The sequence below is a fragment of the Phocoena phocoena genome, chromosome 11, assembly GCF_963924675.1.
Source record: "Phocoena phocoena chromosome 11, mPhoPho1.1, whole genome shotgun sequence".
NCBI classification, from domain to species: domain Eukaryota; kingdom Metazoa; phylum Chordata; class Mammalia; order Artiodactyla; family Phocoenidae; genus Phocoena; species Phocoena phocoena.
In genome coordinates this window covers 63,183,900-63,202,658 of record NC_089229.1, presented here as the reverse complement: position 1 = coordinate 63,202,658, position 18,759 = coordinate 63,183,900, and the positions used below count along the sequence as shown (strand labels likewise).

The following is an 18,759-nucleotide window of genomic DNA, read 5'->3' as shown; positions in this document are numbered from 1 at the left end:
ACTTAACCTAGGAGGTGAAAGACCTGTACACTGAAAACTGTAAGACGTTGAAAGAAGTTGAAGAAGACACAAACAAATGGAATGGAATTCATGTTTATGGACTGGAAGAATTAGCATTGTTAAAATGTCCATATTAGGCTTCCCTGGTGGCACAGTGGTTGAGGGTCTGCCTGCTGATGCAGGGGACACGGGTTCGTGCCCTGGTCTGGGAGGATCCCACATGCCGCGGAGCGGCTGGGCCCGTGAGCCATGGCTGCTGAGCCTGCACATCCGGAGCCTGTGCTCCGCAACAGGAGAGGCCACAACAGTGAGAGGCCCGTGTACAGCAAAAAAAAAAAAAAGTCCATATTACCTAAAGCAATCTACCTATTCAATGCAATCCCTATCAAAATCCCAAGGACATTTTCCACAGAAATAGAACAAAAAAATTCTAAAATTTATATGGAACCACAAAAGGCCCTGAATAGCAAAAGCAATCTTGAGAAAAAAGAACAAGCCTGGAGGTATAACACACCCTGATTTCAAACTATATTACAAAGCCACAGTAATGAAAACAGCATGGTATTGGCAGAAAAACAGATACATAGATCAATGTAAGAGAATTGAGAGCCCAGAAATAAACCCATGCATGTGTTTACGGACAATTAATTTATGACAAAGGAGCAAAGACCATAAAATGGAGAAAGGATAATCTCTTCAACAAATAGGGTTGGGAAAACTGGGCAGCTTAAACATGAAACTAGACTACTACCTCACACCATACACAAAAATCAACTCAAAGTAGATTTAAAGACTTGAATGTAAAACCTGAAACCATAAAACTCTTAGAAGAAAACATGTATGTTTTCTGTATTTGCCCCTGTATTTGTTTATTATTTGTTTTATCTAGATTTACTAATTTTTCTATACCAAAAATTACATAAATTGTGTAAGAAGGCAGTATGTTCTTTGACATCAGTCTTAACAATATCTTCCTATATATGTCTCCTCAGGCAAAGGAAACAAATGCAAAAATAAACAAATGGGACTACATAAAACTAAAAACTTCTGCACCCTCAACAAAACAAAAAGACAACCTATCAAATGGGAGAAGATATTTGCAAATGATACATCCATTAAGGGGTTGATATCCAAAATATATAAAGAGCTCATACAACTCAGCAACAAAAAAACAAACAACCTGATTAAAAAACGGGCAGAGGAGCTAAACAGACATTTTTTCAAAGAAGACATACAGATGGCCAACAGGCACATGAAAAGATGCTCATTATCACTAACTATTTGAGAAACGCAAATCAAAACCACAATGGATATCACTTCATGCCTGTTAGAATAAATAACAAGGCAAGAAATAAGCGTTGGCAAGGAGGAGAAAAGGAAGCCCTTGGGCACTGTTGGTGGGAATGTAAATTGGTGCAGCCACCATGGAAAACAGTATGGCAGTTCCTCAAAATATTAAAACTAGAAATGATCCAGCAATCCCACTTTTGGGTGTTTATCCAAAGAATAAGAAAATGCTAACTTGAAAAGACATAAGCACCCCTATGTTCATCACAGCATTATTTACAATAGCCAAGATATGGAAACAACATAAGTGCCCACCAGTGGATGAATGGATAAAGATTCCCAGAGTGGAATACTACTCAGCTATAAAAGGATGAAATCTTGCCATTTGTGACAACATGGATGGACCTTGAGTGTGCTATGCTAAGTGAAATAAATCAGATGGAAAAAGAGAACTACCACATGATTTCACTCATATGTGGAATATAAAAAACAAGCAAACTGTTGGTGGGAATGTAAATTGATACAGCCACTATGGAGAACAGTATGGAGGTTCCTTAAAAAACTAAAAATAGAATTACCATATGACCCATCAATCCTGGGCATATACCCTGAGAAAACCATAATTCGAAAAGAGTCATGTACCACAATGTTCATTGCAGCACTATTTACAATAGCCAGGACATGGAAGCAAGCTAAGTGTCCATCAACAGATGAATGGATAAAGAAGATGTGGCACATATATACAATGTGCAGGCCTTGGTCATGCTTCCCAGAATCCACTTGTCAAAGCCCTCCTCTTCCTAGGACAGTTTATGCAGAAGTTGGGGATTGAGAAGCTTGAGAACGAATACAATATTCCTTCTTTAGGTTTTCTCTCACCATCTGTTTCTTGTGATAAAAAGCCAAAACAAGCCAACTGACCCTTTCAGCGTTCTACCTGGAAATCATCTTAGCCAGATGCATCAGTTCATTAGGTATTTTTTTCTATTTTTCACATGAGTGTAGATAAAAGTTTTGCTATACTTTCTACCATGACATAACAAGGGTCTGTGTCCCTCCGGGTTTCAATTCTATTTTCCTCAATTTCCTTTGAACCTTCATATACAGTCTCCTGGAAGCCCTTCAAGCTTTCCTTAACGGTCTCATTGAGACTTGTCAGGCATCTCCTACCACCTGGTCCCCAAATCAATGCTGTGTGTTTGAAGTTTTGTTATGGCAGTGCCTCACTTCCAGGGAACAGATTCTGTTCCAGTTATCTGTTGCTGCATAGCAAACTACTTCAAACTTAGTGTCATAACACAACAACAATTTTGTTGTCCTCACAGATTCTGTAGATTAGGATTTGAACAGGGGACATAGGGGATGGTTTGTCTCTGCTCTATGATGTCTTGGGCCTCAATTGGGAAGACTCAAATGTCTGGGGGCTGGAGTGAGAGAATCTACTTCCAAATTGGCTTCCTCCCTCACATGGCTGCCACCTGGTGAGCATGGCTGGAAGACCGGGCTCAGCCTGGTCTCTTGGCTAGAGCACCCACACATGCCTCCCTAGCGTGGTGGAAAAAGGAGCTAACAAAGGGGCACAGAGCACCTACTGTGTACAAAGCACTTCCATAGCTGGCAGAAGATAGGAGAGGGAGAAATCACCAGGAGTGTTGTAGAAGAGAGACCATACCCAACAGCTCCAGACCATTTAGCTGAGAGTCCCAAGTGAATGTGCTTTAAAGTGGCCCCAGCAGGAAAGCAAGCGCTGAGGAGCTGTGGAGCTGTGGGAAGGGGAGGCCTCTGAGAGGGGTGGGGCCTCTGAATCATTTTCTCAGCTTGCTTCCTGTCCACAGAAGTTCAGGAGTCCAAAGTCCTCTTCGTTTTGAGACAGGGTGAGGTTCGCTCCTTTTGGCAGAGTTTTCCCAGAAAAGAAAACAGAGACCCCAGGAGGGGTTGGGGAGGGTGGGCTGGGGAGAGAGGATCTTAGCCGCCTATGTGTGGGGATGCGGGTAAGGGACAATCAGTGAGCGGGCAAACACAGGTTCGCTGAGAGTCGCCAGACTTGAGTGAAGAAGATGGCAGGTGTAAGCCAGTTCAGGTCAGCTCAGCCCTGAGTTCCTCAGAGGAACTTGCTAACGTAATCATCACCCCATGTGCCTTGTAATCCCACCCCCGGTCACTCACTCGTGTATAAACTTGGACAAGTCACTGCACCCTCTGCTCCAGAGTTTCCTCTTAGGTAAAATAAAAGGGTTGGAGGGGGTTCATTCATTCATTCCTCCATTCATTCAAAGGCTGTGTATTGACGCCATTTGCCATAAGACCTATGAATTCAAGGGGGAACAAGACACAGTTCATGCCTTCAAGCAGCTCAGGTCTTATACTAGGAGACAGAAGGAGAGGTTAAAACGCAGCTAGACTGGTACAGAGCAGGAGGGGTCCAAGGAGGGCACCTGGGGGAAGGATTGAGAAAGGCTTCATAGGAGAGGCAACTCTAAAAGCCGCTGTTCTTGGAGATCCTTCCAGGTACAACATAGGCTTTCCTTCTAGGGAACCAGATTTTGGGTCAAAATAAGGAAGAATCTTCTAACAGAACTGCACACAAAAGAACAGCCTTCCATGGAAGGCTTCCTGTTGGGAGGAGCCTCTGTCAGGGCTGTCACAGGTGCAAGGATCCAAAGGGCCTCCACCAAGGGTCTACATATATTGACAGGAGGGCCAGTGTGGAACGTGGAGATTTAATTCTCACTAAGCTACACTAGGAGCAGCAGCTCTGGCGTGAACCCCTCACACTGCCACACACACACACACACACACACACACACACACACACACACACACACACACACACTCATACTCCCTGAGCCATCCGAGGGGACGAGCAAAAGGCAGGCAAAGGAGAAGGTTCGGGTGTCATTATTACTTTTATTCTTATCTCCTGTCAGTCATGGACCAGGAAGGTGAGGCCAGGGAAAGGAACAGCGCAGATCCCAGGAAACTTGGAGGAGCTGAGGCCTGAAGGGCTTGTTTCTGGGGGTGTGTCTCTGCCCTCGGACACTCCAGAGAAAGCTCTGGGCCTGGGTGGCACAGGGGTGTTTCCAACAGACAGGTAAACAGTGTCTGAGATACGACAGTGGCTGGACTAAAGGGAACAGCAGGAGGCTGAGGCAGAGAGTGGTCTGGGGTGATCCGAGAAGAGCAGGGAATGAAGGCCAGTGACCAGATCCAGCCTGCAAACCTCAGGCCACACATCTTTCTGCTTCTCGCCTGCAGAACCAGGCCCTGCTTTTCCTCAGGCAGCCACTGAGGGGCAGCAAAGTGCTTGAGTGAAATCCCAGGTGGGCCAGGGAGGCGAGAGGCGGAGCCTTTTGGAACAAGGGTGTCTGTCTGATCCTGATGCCCCCAGGAGCAAAAGATGAGGATGGCAGAACCAAGATTCCAGGGGCTTCCCCAGGCGATACAGGAGCCACACCTGAGCCCGGGAATCGGTGCTAGAGGCCAGGGACCTGTGTGTACCTCCCTGGCCCCCGCATCTACAATCCCCAGAAGAGGATCTTTTGCTCTGTTTTCCCCTCAGTAAGAGACCTCTGACCTGCATCACAGATGGTCAGATTCTCGGCTGCCTGCAGTTTTATAAAATCCAACCCACCCCTTCCTGGGCAGGGAAGCAGGCTCCTCTCCTCCTCGGCAGCTTGTGCCACCTGCCCAGCTTCGGTTTCTCTGTTTCTTGTAATCCTGCATTCCTGTTCCCCACCCTTCCTCCTTCCAAGGCCCATCCAGGTGTCCCTGGGGTGCCTCATGGCTTCAGTGCAGGTGGAACACAGGAGCCTCAGCCCTGGCTCTGCTGCCAGCTCAGCATGTCCTGGACCCCCCCCCCCCCACCCACAGGACCCAGAATAGGAGACTCCACAGCATACTCTGCTGTGCGATGGCCCTGAGTTGCCGTCACATTGTCTATTGCTGAGTGCTTGCCTTCCCCTTCACGCTTTTGGAGCTCAGCCTTGGAAAAGCTGCATAAACCCCGAATTCTTCATAAACTGTCCTAGGAAGAGGAGGGCTTTGACAGGTGGATTCTGGGAAGCATGACCAAGGCCCAGGCTGAGAATTATAGGGCAATGGGTGGGGGAAGTAACCCCTCTAGCACTGGAACTGGATATTAGGAGAGGAATCGAGGGGACCTCGGAGGAGAGGTGGCAACTGGATAAGGAAGTCAGTGCAAATAAATGTTCTGGTGCCTGTCTCTGCGGCACTCTGGCCACGGTCTTCCATCTTGCTGACAGAAAAACTGAATCACAGTCAGTAAGAAACACTTGCTTAATAAATACCACGAGCCCGTTGGCAATGAGGCTGGAAATCAGACACCAGAATCCTGCTTCCCAGCTTGTGTTTAGAAGGTGGAAACTACAGAGTACAAAATCTGGTGGTGGTAACTGGGGTGGGGAGGGGAGGGAAGGCCAGGGGTGGTAATGAGGACAATGAATCCCCCGAGCTGTCAGGGCCTGACCATCCAGTCTCATTCCAGCCCCCATCCAGTCTGTTAGCTGTATGACCTTGGACCAAGCCTCTCCATCACCTCAGCTTTCTTCTCTGCAATGTGGATGCGCTGAGTACTACCTTCGTAGGGTTGCCGTAATGGATTACTTTAGACCAGCACGCAGGGCGCATCCCACTTGTGCTCCCAGTTGCCTTTATCTCACACACCAACGCTGCCATCCATTCTTGGTTCCCTCTCTCCTCATACCCAAGATGGAACAAAACTTCAAATGCTTTTGCAATATTTCTTACAAGTTGGAAATAGGAAGGGTGGAGAGGGAGGGATCAGGAACACATAGATAACATCCCTAGTTATCCCCCCACCCCCAGGGGCAAACAGAGCCACCGGCATACGGGGAGAGAAGCAACCCTGGAGGGAGAGGCCAAGGAAGGGTCCAGGTATCCACTCTGAACCTCCCTGACTCCACACAGTAACTTTCCACTGGCCCAGTTAGCTGCTAGCAAGGGCAGGCTGCACGCTTCCCCCAGGTATGGCCCCCTGGTCCACTCCCCAGCAGACTTGCAGGGGGCTGGGTGGCTGACGCACACCCTGCCTGAGATCTCAGCCGCCCAGAGGCTGATAAGGAGACCCGACCCCATCACATGGGGACCAGCTGGAGGGACTTGCCCTGGTTGTTAAAATCAGCTGGATGGCTTCCAAATTGGAGAGATGAGGAGATAAGGAGTGAAACGGCGACATGGGCACTGCCAATGGAGGCCTCAGGAGGCCTGACTGGGGATAAGCCAGCAACTGGCAGAGGATGGGGGGAGGTTTTAGGAAGTGAGATGGGCAAAAGGACCATGGGGAAGGGCTGGAGGCAGGGCTGCACTCCCTCCTGATGGGGCTGGCTCAGTTGCTAGATAAGCCTCCCTTCCCTAGAACACCCAGTCCTCCAGGGCCCAAGCCCTCACTCAGCCTCAGGTCTGTGGGAGCAGCCTGGGAGTTGAAGAGAAGAGGTGAGCAGATGTTGGTTTCAGTCCTGCCACGCCTCCCAGGAGGATGCAGGTCTGGGTGAGTTAGCGGTGCTGCAGAGCCCAGGCCTCCCCGTTGGTTGGCTGCCTGCTCCCACCTCCCTTGGAGCCTCAGGACAGGTTCCCCACTCAGTAGCAGGGCCCCTGCCCCCACCTCCTGCCCCAACAGCACTGTGTCATGACCCAGGAGGGTAAACCAAGGCAAGCACAGATGGCACTGGCTTCCTGCCCCTCTCTCTGCTGCAGGGCTCTGGTGCCTAGAACAAGCCGCTGGTCCCAGAGTTGAGAGAAGATAGGCAGCCTGGAACAGCCATCCTGTTCACCCACTATCCCCATCCCCCCACTGCAGAGCACCCACATCTTGTCTCCCAGTTGTCCTCTCCACCCCTTTCTTACCGAATGTCAAAACCTAACCTGGAAGGAGGGAGAGGAGGCAGGGGGTGGGCACAGGACAGTGTGCCCCATAGTCCTACAGCTGTGGCAACTTCAGGAGGAATCACGGTGGGGCTGCAGGCCTCGGCCAGGCTTCCTGGGATCTTTTTCCCACCTCTGAAATCCTGCTGGGCTTCTCCTACTCATCCCTTGGGTCCTCAAACCCAGAGGAACCTCCAGCCTCGACTGTCTCAGTTTGGGAGATATAACTGGGGGGAAGGGGTGGCACAAGGGATGGTGTGACCTGGGTACCACAGGGCCCCTGATGGCATGGGTACAAGCTGCAGAGGGTGAGGATGAGGGCTGGCTGAGGGAAGTGAGCAGGCTGGCCAAAGGCTGGGCTGGCAACTAGCTTTATATCTGGGCTGGCAGGAGCACAGGGCGGGGTCAGAGGACCAGCAAGGGGGCATTCTCTGAAGGAAGTGGGGGTGGGAAGGGCTCCTCATTCCCGGTTGGTGCCAAAAAGCTGCAGGAAGAAGGTGAAGATATAGATGATGTCTAGGTAAATGTTGAGGGCTCCAAAAATATACTCCTCAGGGCTCAGCGAGTGGCGTCGGCTACCCATCAGCAACTGGGTGTCAAATGCCAGGAACTGAGAGAAGGGGGAAGAGAGAGAGAGGTCAGAAGGTCTGGTCACTGTGACACTGACCAAGGGAGCCCAGTGTCCCAGCCCAGGCCCACCCCCAATTTTGTTATCACGGGCTACCTGGCTGCTCAGTGACCCTCCTCTGACAGTCCAGAATATGGCACTTTCCCAACACCTTCCATCCCTAATTCAACACTTATTTACTGAGCACCTACTATGTGCCAGCCACCAATGCAGCAAAGAACAAGACAGACAAGATCCCCAACTTCGTAGAGCTTAGAGTCTAGCAGAAAAGTAACTGTTAGTATGGTGAGTAACAAAGAGAAACACAAAGTGCCACAGGGGGCTGATAACGGGAACCTGACCAATGTGAGTGTGTCAGCGGTCAGGGAAGGCTTCCTGGAGGAGGGGACCTTCAAGCGGAGGCATAGTCTTCTTGCATTCCCTCAGGGCCCTACTCAGAGGATGAACGAATGCTCCATGTAACAGTGAGCAGGGAGCAGGCATTTGTTAGGTGCTTTACAGACATTAGCCTACTTTGTCCTAATAACGTCCCTATTGAGTAGGGATTCTACCTTTCTTAGAGGAAACCAAGGCCCAGAGATGTTCAGTACTTAACCAAGGTTACAGGGCTGGGAAGTGGCAAAGCCAGGATCTGCACCCAAGCAGGCTGGCTCCAGAGCCCCCTCATTTAGCCATTTTGCTCTGCAGCTTATGGGCAGCACCCAGGGTTAATGTGTTTCCCACCAGGAAACAGGCTCCCCCAAGAGCCCCAGTGACTTGCTCAGAGCTGCAGAGACAACGAGGAACACCACGCCATGCCTGCTTTCGGGGGCTCATCACTTAGTGGGGGACACTTACAGATTATTACAATAAAACCTGGTAAATGCCATAATTAGGGCTGATTGGGCAGGAGGAAGGTAGCCCGGGAGAGGTGACACTTTCCCTGGGGCTTGAAGTACGAGTAGGAGTTTGCTAGACTAAGCAGGCCTGGGGAAGCCCTGGAGGTGAGGGCGGTGGTGTGCAGAATGAGGAATTCATTGTGGCAGGAGCAGTGGGGCAAAGGGATGGATGGACAGAGGCTGGAGCCCAGGGGCCAGAGGCTCCAACAGGGAGCAGCTCCAGCATGTGGGACATCAAGGCATCTCACCCTTGAGGGCAGGGAGGTGGGCATGATTACAAGTATGGGCTTGAAAGTCAGACTGACTTGGATTCCAGTCTCAGCTCTGCTACTCACTAGCTCTGGGATCCTGGGCCAGGTTATTTAGTCGTTCTGAGCCCGTGAATCCACCTTGGCAGAAAGGAGATGAGGGTGCTTGCCTCCTGAGGATGTTGTGAGAGTGAGCTAATGCATGCAAGGTGCCTGGCAAGGTGCCTGACACACGGTAAGCACTTAATGAATGGTGGCTATTGGTGCAGTTTTATTGTTATATCTGCAGAAGGAGAGGTGCCCTCTTGAGAACCTGTGTGCGCTGCTGCTGAGACTCAGGTCTCCTGCCACTCAGCAAGGAGGCGGAAATGTCACTAGGGAAGCTGTGTAGCCTTAACAGCAGGCAAATGGAGAACCAGAGCCAGGGCTGAGGGGGCCCTGCTCAGGGCATGAGAACACAGGACCAGAGCCGGAACGCCTGGGTTTGGGCTTCTATAGCTTGGAGCCATCATGCACTTGACCTCAGTGTCCTCACCTGCAAAATGGGACAGTAATGACAACCACACCACGGTGTGGTTTTGAGGGTAAATGTATCACAGCATATGTGTCATCAACTATAGTTATTCTTTAGTGTCGTTTTACTCCACTCTACTCTGTTCCTTCTCAGTTTGATTTGGATTGCCAGGTAAAGTTTCCTTCTGTAGCCAAGAACAGGTAAGGAGAGGGGCTGACTCAATGCTACCGGCTGCTGTCACGGCTGCCAGCGTAAGTTAATAAACTGCTGATCTGGCTTACCAATCAGTCACTTGCTTGGTTGATTTCCCAGAGCCCGGTCACCCCTGGGTGAGCTAATGAAATTGAATCTCTCAACTAGAAGGCTTGGACCTGACCCGGTCTGGGGGTGGCCTCTCCAAGGAGCCTCCTAGAACAGCCAGCTGGCTTTTCTCTTGGAGAAAAGAGGAATGAAATGGTTTCTGCCCCGTCCTTGGCCAATGGCCATGGATGCTTATCTACATGGGCTATCTGCGAGAGCCTGCCACAAATTTCAACCCCACTGCCCAGTAACACCCATCACTGCAACCTCATGCCTGTAAGCCAGCTGAAGGCTTTCCATTCATTTATTCCCAGCAGCATTTGTTGAGCATCTACTATGTTGTAGGGAACATGAAAGCAAAAGACATGATCAGAGATTACATTACGAGCATGCACTCACATAGGGGAAAGTAACTTGATAATCTCCCTGGGTGATGAGCGCTGTTCCCTAACATGTTGGCTGAGAGCAGATATCTTGGTCATAGTTAACATTGTAGTTGGCAGCTAAGATCTCAGTTGACAGCCAACAACCAGATTGACCACTGACACCTAAAAGGACAGCAGGGGACTTCCCTGGTGGCACAGTGGTTAAGAATCCGCCTGCCAATGCAGGGGACATGGGTTCGAGCCCTGGTCCGGGAAGATCCCACATGCCAAGGAGCAACTAAGTCCGTGCGCCACAACTACTGAGCCCGCACGCCTACAGCCCGTGCTCTGCAACAAGAGAAGCCACCATGATGAGAGGCCCGTGCACCGCAACCAAGAGTAGCCCCCGGTCGCCGCAACTAGAGAAAGCCCGCGCGCAGCAATGAAGACCCAATGTAGCCAAAAATAAATAAGTAAAATAAATAAATTTATTAAAAAAAAATTCCCCAATCCTGCCAAAGTCATAAAAAAAAAAAAGAGGACAGCAGGTGCTTGAGTTGCGAGGCAACTGGATACAAGACCCTGAAGGAGGGGCATGTGGGTCAGGGGCAAGAGGGGAGCTGGACGAGGATGCTACTAACTTACATCTGAACCGTCTTTTCACACGCTAGTCCTTTATCTCACTTGCCCAATTCACTCTAGGAGGTGGATATTCACCCTTATTATTTTAAATATGAGGAAAGGAGTCTCAGAGCAGGTGAGTGACTTGCTGATGGTCATTTATCTAGCTGGAACCAGATTACCTGTCTCCTACATTCCAACAGAGAAGCGGGGAGGGCGGGCTTGAAGGGAGGGAGGAAGCACGTACAGAGGGCAGAGGAGACAAAGGCAAACTTTCCTGGTTCACCTTATTGGCCAGGGCTGCACCCGGTCAGGGTCCCACGGCCATATACTCGGCCTGACCCTGCCTCGTCCAGGCTTATGTCTGCTGTCCTCCCAGAGATGAGGCTGAGAGGCTCTGGGGGAGCCATGCCATGGAAAGGGCAGCTCAGAGCCACCAACAAACAAGCACTGAATACAAAAAGCTGGGGTTGCAATGTGTTGAATCAGCATAAAAAATATACGTGGACCATGTCCATGCTACAGAAATGCCAGCATAAGGGCTCAAAGCAGCACACCCAAGGCTGTTCACGGCAGCTTAGGTTCTAACAGTGAAACCCTGGAAACAAACCCAACCTCTATCAACCAGGGGATTGTTAAGTAAACTGTGGGCAGCAGTGCTGAAGCAGAAACATCTCTGATATACACTCTTATGAGAAAAGCACAACTTGCAGAAAAATCCAAATCATGTGAGCCCCTTTATGTAACAAAAAAACCTCACAAAACTATATGTTATAGGGGTCTACATAGCATATATCTATAAAATGCATACAGAGAGGTCTGGAAGGAGAGACAACTGACCACAGCTGTTACACAGCCAAATGACATTTGCTTTATCTATATCATTTAAGATTAAAAAAAATGAAATATATGAATAAGTGTATTCATACATTATATTAGAAAAAACTAAGAGAAGGGTTAAAGTAACACAAAAGAAGAGTTTGTGAACGCTTTCATTTAACTGTCCCCATAATCCCGTGGGACAGATATTGCATGATCATCTCCATCATGGAGCTGAGACTGAGGCCCAGAGAGTATAAATGACTCGCCCACTTCACACAGCCGAGAGGACAGACAATCCCATTCTGTTTCCACCATGTGACTGACACTGCTTTGGGGTGGTGTGTGTGTGTGTGTGTGTGTGTGTGTGTGTGTGTGTGTGTGTGTGTGTGTCTGTGCGACACGCAGGTTCAGCGGCCATGGCTCACGGGCCCAGCCGCTCTGCGGCATGTGGGATCTTCCCGGACCGGGGCACGAACCCGTGTCCCCTGCATCGGCAGGTGGACTCTCAACCACTGCGCCACCAGGGAAGCCCTAAGCATGGGCTTTGAGGATTCCAGAGAAAAGAGACTACCAGCTTTAAGCCCTTGTGCCCTCGGTTGGGTGCAGGACAAGGAGAGGGGAGCTGAGTGGAGACTCGTCTGGGGCCCATAGAAGATACTTCTCTTGTCTTCAGCAACCTGGGTGTCAAAGGTTGAAATGGCACAGATGACCTCTGCATGCAGCCCTGGGTCCTGGGGAGCACTCCCAGGTGGGTCACCACCACCAAAGGAACAGGGTCTGGCAGCCGTGTGAGCCAGAAAGTCTGGCCCAAGATAAAAGGGGAGCAGTGTGAAAAGGTATGTGAAAGAGGAAGGGCATGCGTGTGATACAGTGCTTAAGAGCACGGACTGGGAAGTCGCATAGACCTGGGTTCAAAGCTTGCCTATGACCTTAGGCAACTGACTACTACTAACAGGTAATATTACTGATCACTGATGACATGCCAGGCACTTTCTGACTGCTTTGCATATATTAATTCACTGAAAAGTCACAACCTACGAGGTGGGTACTATTATTATCTGCATTTTACGGATAAGGAAACAGAAGCACAGAGAGGTAACATGACTTGATCAGTCCACACAGCTCGAATGTGGCAGAGAATGGATTTGAACCCAGCTACTGTGCTCCAAAATCTGGTGTTCTGAATTATAAGGTTAACATTTACAATAAGGGGGAAAGCTACCATGGTAGTTGAGAGACTACCATGTTCCAGGTGCTAGGCTGTTTTCTTTTTTCTGTTCATATATTATCTTGTAAAGCATTACCACAGCCTTGTGAGATAGTTAATATTAGCCTCATTTTAAGATGTGGCACAGAGAGATCAAGTAACTTGCCCGAAGGTCACAGTGGTAAGATGAGCTAGGCCTTGACTGTGGTTTGGGTGGGGTGCACGTGGCCACCTGAAGAGCCCCCCTGGCCCTCCTGATAGCACCTTTCCCGGCTCTGCCCCTGTATGCCTGTGTAGATGCTCCCCTGCCCTGCTCCCTACAGGGACTCTGAATCACCCCTCCCTCAGTCTAACAGCACTGGGGCTGGGGGGCTTCTTTCAACTTCTCCAGGTCAGGGTGTTGGTTTGAAAGGCTTGGTTTGAGCAGGGCACTGGTTTCGGAGGATTAATGTCTCAGGAACTGAGACTGAGGTGAGGTCCAGGAGGGGGACACGAGTGCACTTTCCCCCCGAAGGAGCAATTACTGGTCAATCCACCCTCCCTCCTGCCACCCTCAGAGGAATCCACTCAATCTCGAGTGGGTTCAGATGAGGCCTCGGGTGGGCATCAGGGCTGTTGTGGTGGCAGAGGGTGGGCGGCAGGACCGAGAAGGTTCTCACTGGATCTTTCAGGCTCATGTAAACCACGGAGGCAAAAGAGTCTCTAAACTCTGAATGAAATAAAGATGAGTCTAAAATAAAGTGATACCCCTGCCTTGGGTTTGTGTAGCCGTTTTTACTTTTCAAAGTGCTTCTCTAACTTTGAAGAAGGCAGGGCATCTATCACAGCCCCCACTAGAAAAGCAGGGTGAGGGGTGGGGTGGGGGCAGACTGGAGTCTCTTCCCCTAATCCCTCACATGCTGTGGGAAGATTCACAAGACACACAGATTCCCTGTTGGGGCTGAATGGAAGTAATGGCCCAAAGCCTAGCCTCAGGGTGACAGAGGCTGAGAAGGCCTCTCTTGGCCCTCCTGCTGTGGGGGGACCTCTCTAGGCCTCTATCTTTCCATCTGTGAAATGGACAGGGAGACAGAGTAGAAAGAATGCTGGGCTGAGAGTCAGGAAAATGGGGCTTTCATCCAGCTTGGCGGCCAACAGTGCATGCATGTGTGTGGGGTGTGGTGTGTATGTGTGACGTGTGTATGGTCTGTATGGTGTGTGTGGTGTGTGTGAGTGTGTATGTGTGTGTGGTGTGTATGTGTGACGTGTGTATGGCGTGTGTGTGGTGTGTGTGTGTATGGTGTCTGTGTGTGCTGTGTGTGCGTGGTGTGTATGTATGATGTGTGTGTGGCGTGGTGTGTATGTGTGATGTGTGTATGGTGTCTGTGTGTGGTGTATGTATGATGTGTGTGGTGTGTGTGTGTGTGATGTGTATGGCATGTGTGTGGGGTGTGTGTGTGGTATGCATGTGTGTGGTGTGTACACGTGTGTAATATGTATGTGTGTGGTGTGTATGTGTGACATGTGTATGCCATGTGTGGTGTGTGACGTGACGTGTGTATGGTATGCATGTGTGTGTGTGTAGTATGTATGTGTGGTGTGTGTGTGGTGTGTATGGTGTCTGTGTATGTGTGTGGTGTGTATGTGTGACATGTGGGTGGTGTGTGTGTGTGTAGTATATATGTGTGTGTGGTGTGTGTGATGTGTGTATGTGTGTGTGGTGTATATGTGTGATGTGTGTATGGTATGTGTGTGTGTGTGAGTGTGTAGTATGTATGTGTGTGTGGTGTGTGTGTCTGGGTGTGCTCTCTCAGCACAGGGAGGTCCCTGTCACTCTGAGGGCTCACAGTCTCAGTGTTCCTTTTCTTCTAGGAACTGAGAGCAGACGGCTGTGTGTGTCCCCTCAATGGTCAGAAGTCAATACCCAGCACTGGAGGCCCAGCACCTCTACAAACAAAGCATCTTCCTATCCAAGCTTCACTCATCCAAACACCATCAGGCCCTGACGCATCCAGTACTGACCACACAGGCTCTCCGTGCCACCCCATCCCTGACTCTAGGACACTGCAGTGGCCTCCTAACTAATCATCTCTCAGCCTCTCTCCTATGCACTAATCTGGCTTCTCACTAATCTTCCTTAAAGCATAGAGACTGATGCTTCCTGAGGTTCTCAAACTGGCCAGATGGGGCAGGCAGGAGAGAGTTCTGTTCCCACTGGGCCCATCACCTAATTTCTAAAGTCCTATTCCTGGTTTCTTCCCTAGGTATCCAGGCTTGGCTTCCTGATTTAATTGGCTGGGAGGCTTAGCTTCCCCAAAGAAGGACCAACTCTGAGGCAGAGCAACCTGCCCAGAGTCATGTAGGCAAAGAGGCTCAGTCCCTGCAGGAAAGCAGCTGGCCAGGCCCTGGGCGCCACCTGTGCTCCCTCGCTCGCTCGCTCTCTCTCCCCCTCTCCCTGCCTCAACCCTCCTGCTCTGTCCAAACCCCTCCACCTTGCCTCATCACCCAGCCCAGCCCTCATGTTCCTCTGCCTCACTTTCCATGGGCTCCTACAGAAAAGCACTCCAGGAGAGGGCACTAGACGGGAGAGGAGGATGGGGCCAGCCTGAGGCCAGTACCTTTCGGCTGACTCACCCACTTCTGTTGGCATCTGAGTCTAGTGCCTAGAGGGGGGGTTACGTGGTAGGGTGAGGGAGAAAACCCAAGCTTCTTGAGAACATGCCAAGGCCAGTCGGGGTGAGGCCGAGGAGGGGCCCGTTCCTGCAGGCAGGACCACAGCCCTAAGAGGACTTGGCTCCCCACCTCCCGAGTCTCAGACTAGTCCATCTGGGTGGCCCTGCTCTCAAAGATGGCAGGGTCCTTCAGGGGAGGGGCTGAGGTCTCTAGGAGACAATCTTTTGCTGCTCACAGCCCTTCCAAGGCCCAGGCTGCTGGGGGTTGGGGTGGGTCTCACTGGGATCTGGGCCCTCCTCTGACACTTCTCTTCCCCCTTCTTTCACACATCCTCCTCAAGGCAGCAAGGAGGATAGGGATGCCTGAGTGACATTCTTGCCTAGCTGCAGTGCGGGAACAGCCCCTCATGGGGCTGAGAATTCTCCATCGGCTAGGGTAGGAGATGCCAGATGGGCAGATGGAGAGACCAGGGGTGCTGGGCACTGGTTCTGGGGATGGGTTGAAGCTACAGGACCAGATTCCAAAGGACAGAAGTGATGCTGGAAGCAGGATCAGATTGAGGTCAAGGACCTTCTGACTTGAGCTCAACGGGGAGGAATGGGGACCTTAGTTCTCATGGGGCTGGGCCTCTGTGGGTCTCCATCCACCTGACACTGAGACGAGGGAGTGGAATGAGTCTAGCAGCCCCTCCTCAACTCTCCCCAGGCCATGGGACCCAGGGGACGGGCTGCAGGTCGTCCCTCCTTTGAGCCAGGTGGCAGAGGGCAGGAGATGGGACTGGGGCATTGACTCCACGTGCTCCTAACCATTGTTTACATAAACTGCAGGATGAGCCCTGAACTGTCGGAGCGTTGCTCCCCTAATGAGACATTAACAGGTAATTAGGCGCAGTGGTTCCTCCCCCGCCCCCGTGACTCACAGAAGACTGACGCTTAAGTCAGTGATGCACCCATGCTTTCTTTGCCTCACTCTGACAGCGCCTCAGCCGGACCTGGCCTCTCAGGCGTCTGTTCTTTCTGCAAACATCCAGGGGCGCCTGCTGTGCGCCATGCACTGTTCTAGGCACCAAGGATGCAGCGATGAGCAAGCCAGACCCAAATCCCTGCCTTCAAGGAACTCAAATTCTGCTGGACGGGGACAAACAATAAATAAACCAGAAAAATATGTAGTATGTCAGAGGATGAGACGTGCTATGGAGAAACGGGGGTGTAGGGAGCAACGTGTGTGCATGCCTGCATGTGCGTGCGTACATGCTCAGCACAAGAGATTGTAAATAAAGCAAACACTTGAAGGAGGGGAGAGAGGGAGCTGTGAGCAGATGGGAAGGAACAGACAGAGGCAACCTCGGGTGCAGGGGCCCCGGGCTGGGAGTGAGCCTGCCGTCCTCAGGAGCAGCAAGGATGCCAGCGTGGCTGCAGTAGAGTGGGCAACGGGAGGCCGTGAGGTCAGGGGGGGCCTGCAGGCAGTGGAGAGCGATTGCTGGAGGCCAAGCGGAGGAATGACCTGACCTCACCAATGTTTAACAGGATCACTCTAGCTGCTGTGGTGTGGGACACAGACTGTAGGGGCAGCACCCGTGCGAGGCCATTTCAAGAATCCAGGTGGAAGGTGATGGTGACATGGACCAGGAAGTAGCCATGAAGGTGTAGAGAAGCAATCAGATTCCAGATAGAAGGTGAGGCCAACCGGATTTGCTGCTGGGCCAGTTGTGGGGTGTGGGGAGAGTGAGGAGTCGAGGTGTCATCAAGGCATTTGGCCTGAGTGACTGAAAGGATGGAGCTGCCACTTACAGCAACAAGGAAGGCTGTGGGAGGAGCAGGGGTTCAGGGGAAGAGCAGGAGCTCAACTCCATGCACATTAAGTTTGAGGTGCCCATTAGATTTCCAAGTGTGGACACGGAGTAGGCAATTGGCAAGTCTAGTGTGGGATTCCAGGCTAGCGATGTAAAATTTAGGGTCATCATCATAAAAGATGGTATTCAAAGTCTTGAGACAGTCTGAGATCCCCTAGGGAGTGCGTGTGGACGGTCCATGGCCCCAGAGCCCTCCAGTGCGACCCGGGAAGCAGGAGGAAAACCAGGAGAGCTGGTGCCTAGATACCAAGTGAAGAAGATGCTTCTGGGGGGAGAGAATGAGCAATTGTATCAAATGCTGCTGAGAGTCGAGCAAGATAAGGACTGAGAAATGACAGCTGGATTCAGTCACAGGGTGGCCATTGTGGACCTCGGAGAGAGCGTTTTTAAGAGGGTAAGAGAGAATGGGAGAAGGACTGAGTAGAGAGAAGGGAGGAAGGGAGGAGAGGAATTGGAGAGAGTGTAGATTCCATTTTAAGGAGCTTTGCTCTAATTGGGCGGGCTAGAGGGAGATGTGGGTTAAGAGTGTTTTGTGTGTTGCTGTTTTTTCAGTTGGGAGAAATTACAGCCTGTTTCTACGCAGATGGAGATAATCCAGTAGCGAGGGCAACACTGATGGTGCGAGAGAGGGAGGGGGAACATTGCTGGAGAGATCACCCCAGCCTCTCCCCACTTCAAGCCAACAGAAGTTGTCCTCTTTGAGGGGGACGATGGGGGTTCTGGCAATGGCACCAGGCTGGGCACAGGACACCTGCATCCTGTCCTAAATCTGCCCCTTACTGGAGGTGGGACCCTGTGCCGGCTCCTTAACACCCGGGACTTTGGATGTGGAAAGCGGGTCTTCACATGTAGAAAGCAGGTCTAACAGCAGCACTACCTCCCTCCCTGGGTTGTGATGGAGATCCAGTGAGGTAATAGGTGTGAAAGTGCTTTGTAAAATGTAAAGGGTGGCACAGACGGTTGGGATTATTTTTATTATTCTAATAATGCAAGGGGTTATTAAAGAAATTTAAAGGATTACTGTTCATCCAACCCGACTTGTACACACAGCCTCCCCGTATAGCTGACACACGTGCTGTGTCCTGATCAGCGCGAAGCCAAGTAAACTCCCTGACCCTCCATCAGCGCTCGCCCTCCTCCCACTCTGCCCGGCACGGACCCCTCTTCTTCCATTTGTCCCTGGCAAACGCTGTCCTCTGAGGCCTCCCCAGTCTCCCTCCCCTCAGTCTGACCCTCCTTCCTTTCCTCCTAGCCGACACACCCCCACCCCAACCTGTTCATCAAAATTTGTCTTTAGCAGGTACTGCGTGCAGGAAAGAGTGCTGATCAGGAGCCAGAGAAGTTAGTGAAGCAGGGTGATCGACCATCCTGGTTTGCCCAACCTTGGAGTTCCTAGGGGGTTCCCCCAAGAAGTGAGACTTTCAGTGCTAAAACCGGGAAAGTTCTGGGTAAACTGGGATAAGTTGGTCACCCTAGTCTTGACC

At 50.9% G+C, this 18,759-nt stretch overlaps 1 protein-coding gene across 1 annotated transcript in view; it reads right to left on the bottom strand.

Moving 5' to 3' along the window:
* Nucleotides 1-7,543: 7,543 nt before the first annotated feature.
* Nucleotides 7,544-18,759, bottom strand: part of FAIM2 (Fas apoptotic inhibitory molecule 2) — a 29,796-nt gene continuing 18,580 nt past the window's right edge. The window contains exon 12 of the mRNA XM_065887506.1: nucleotides 7,544-7,798. Coding sequence (XP_065743578.1) covers nucleotides 7,649-7,798 — 150 coding nt within the window. The 3' untranslated portion in view covers nucleotides 7,544-7,648. The remainder of the gene's footprint in view (nucleotides 7,799-18,759) is intronic.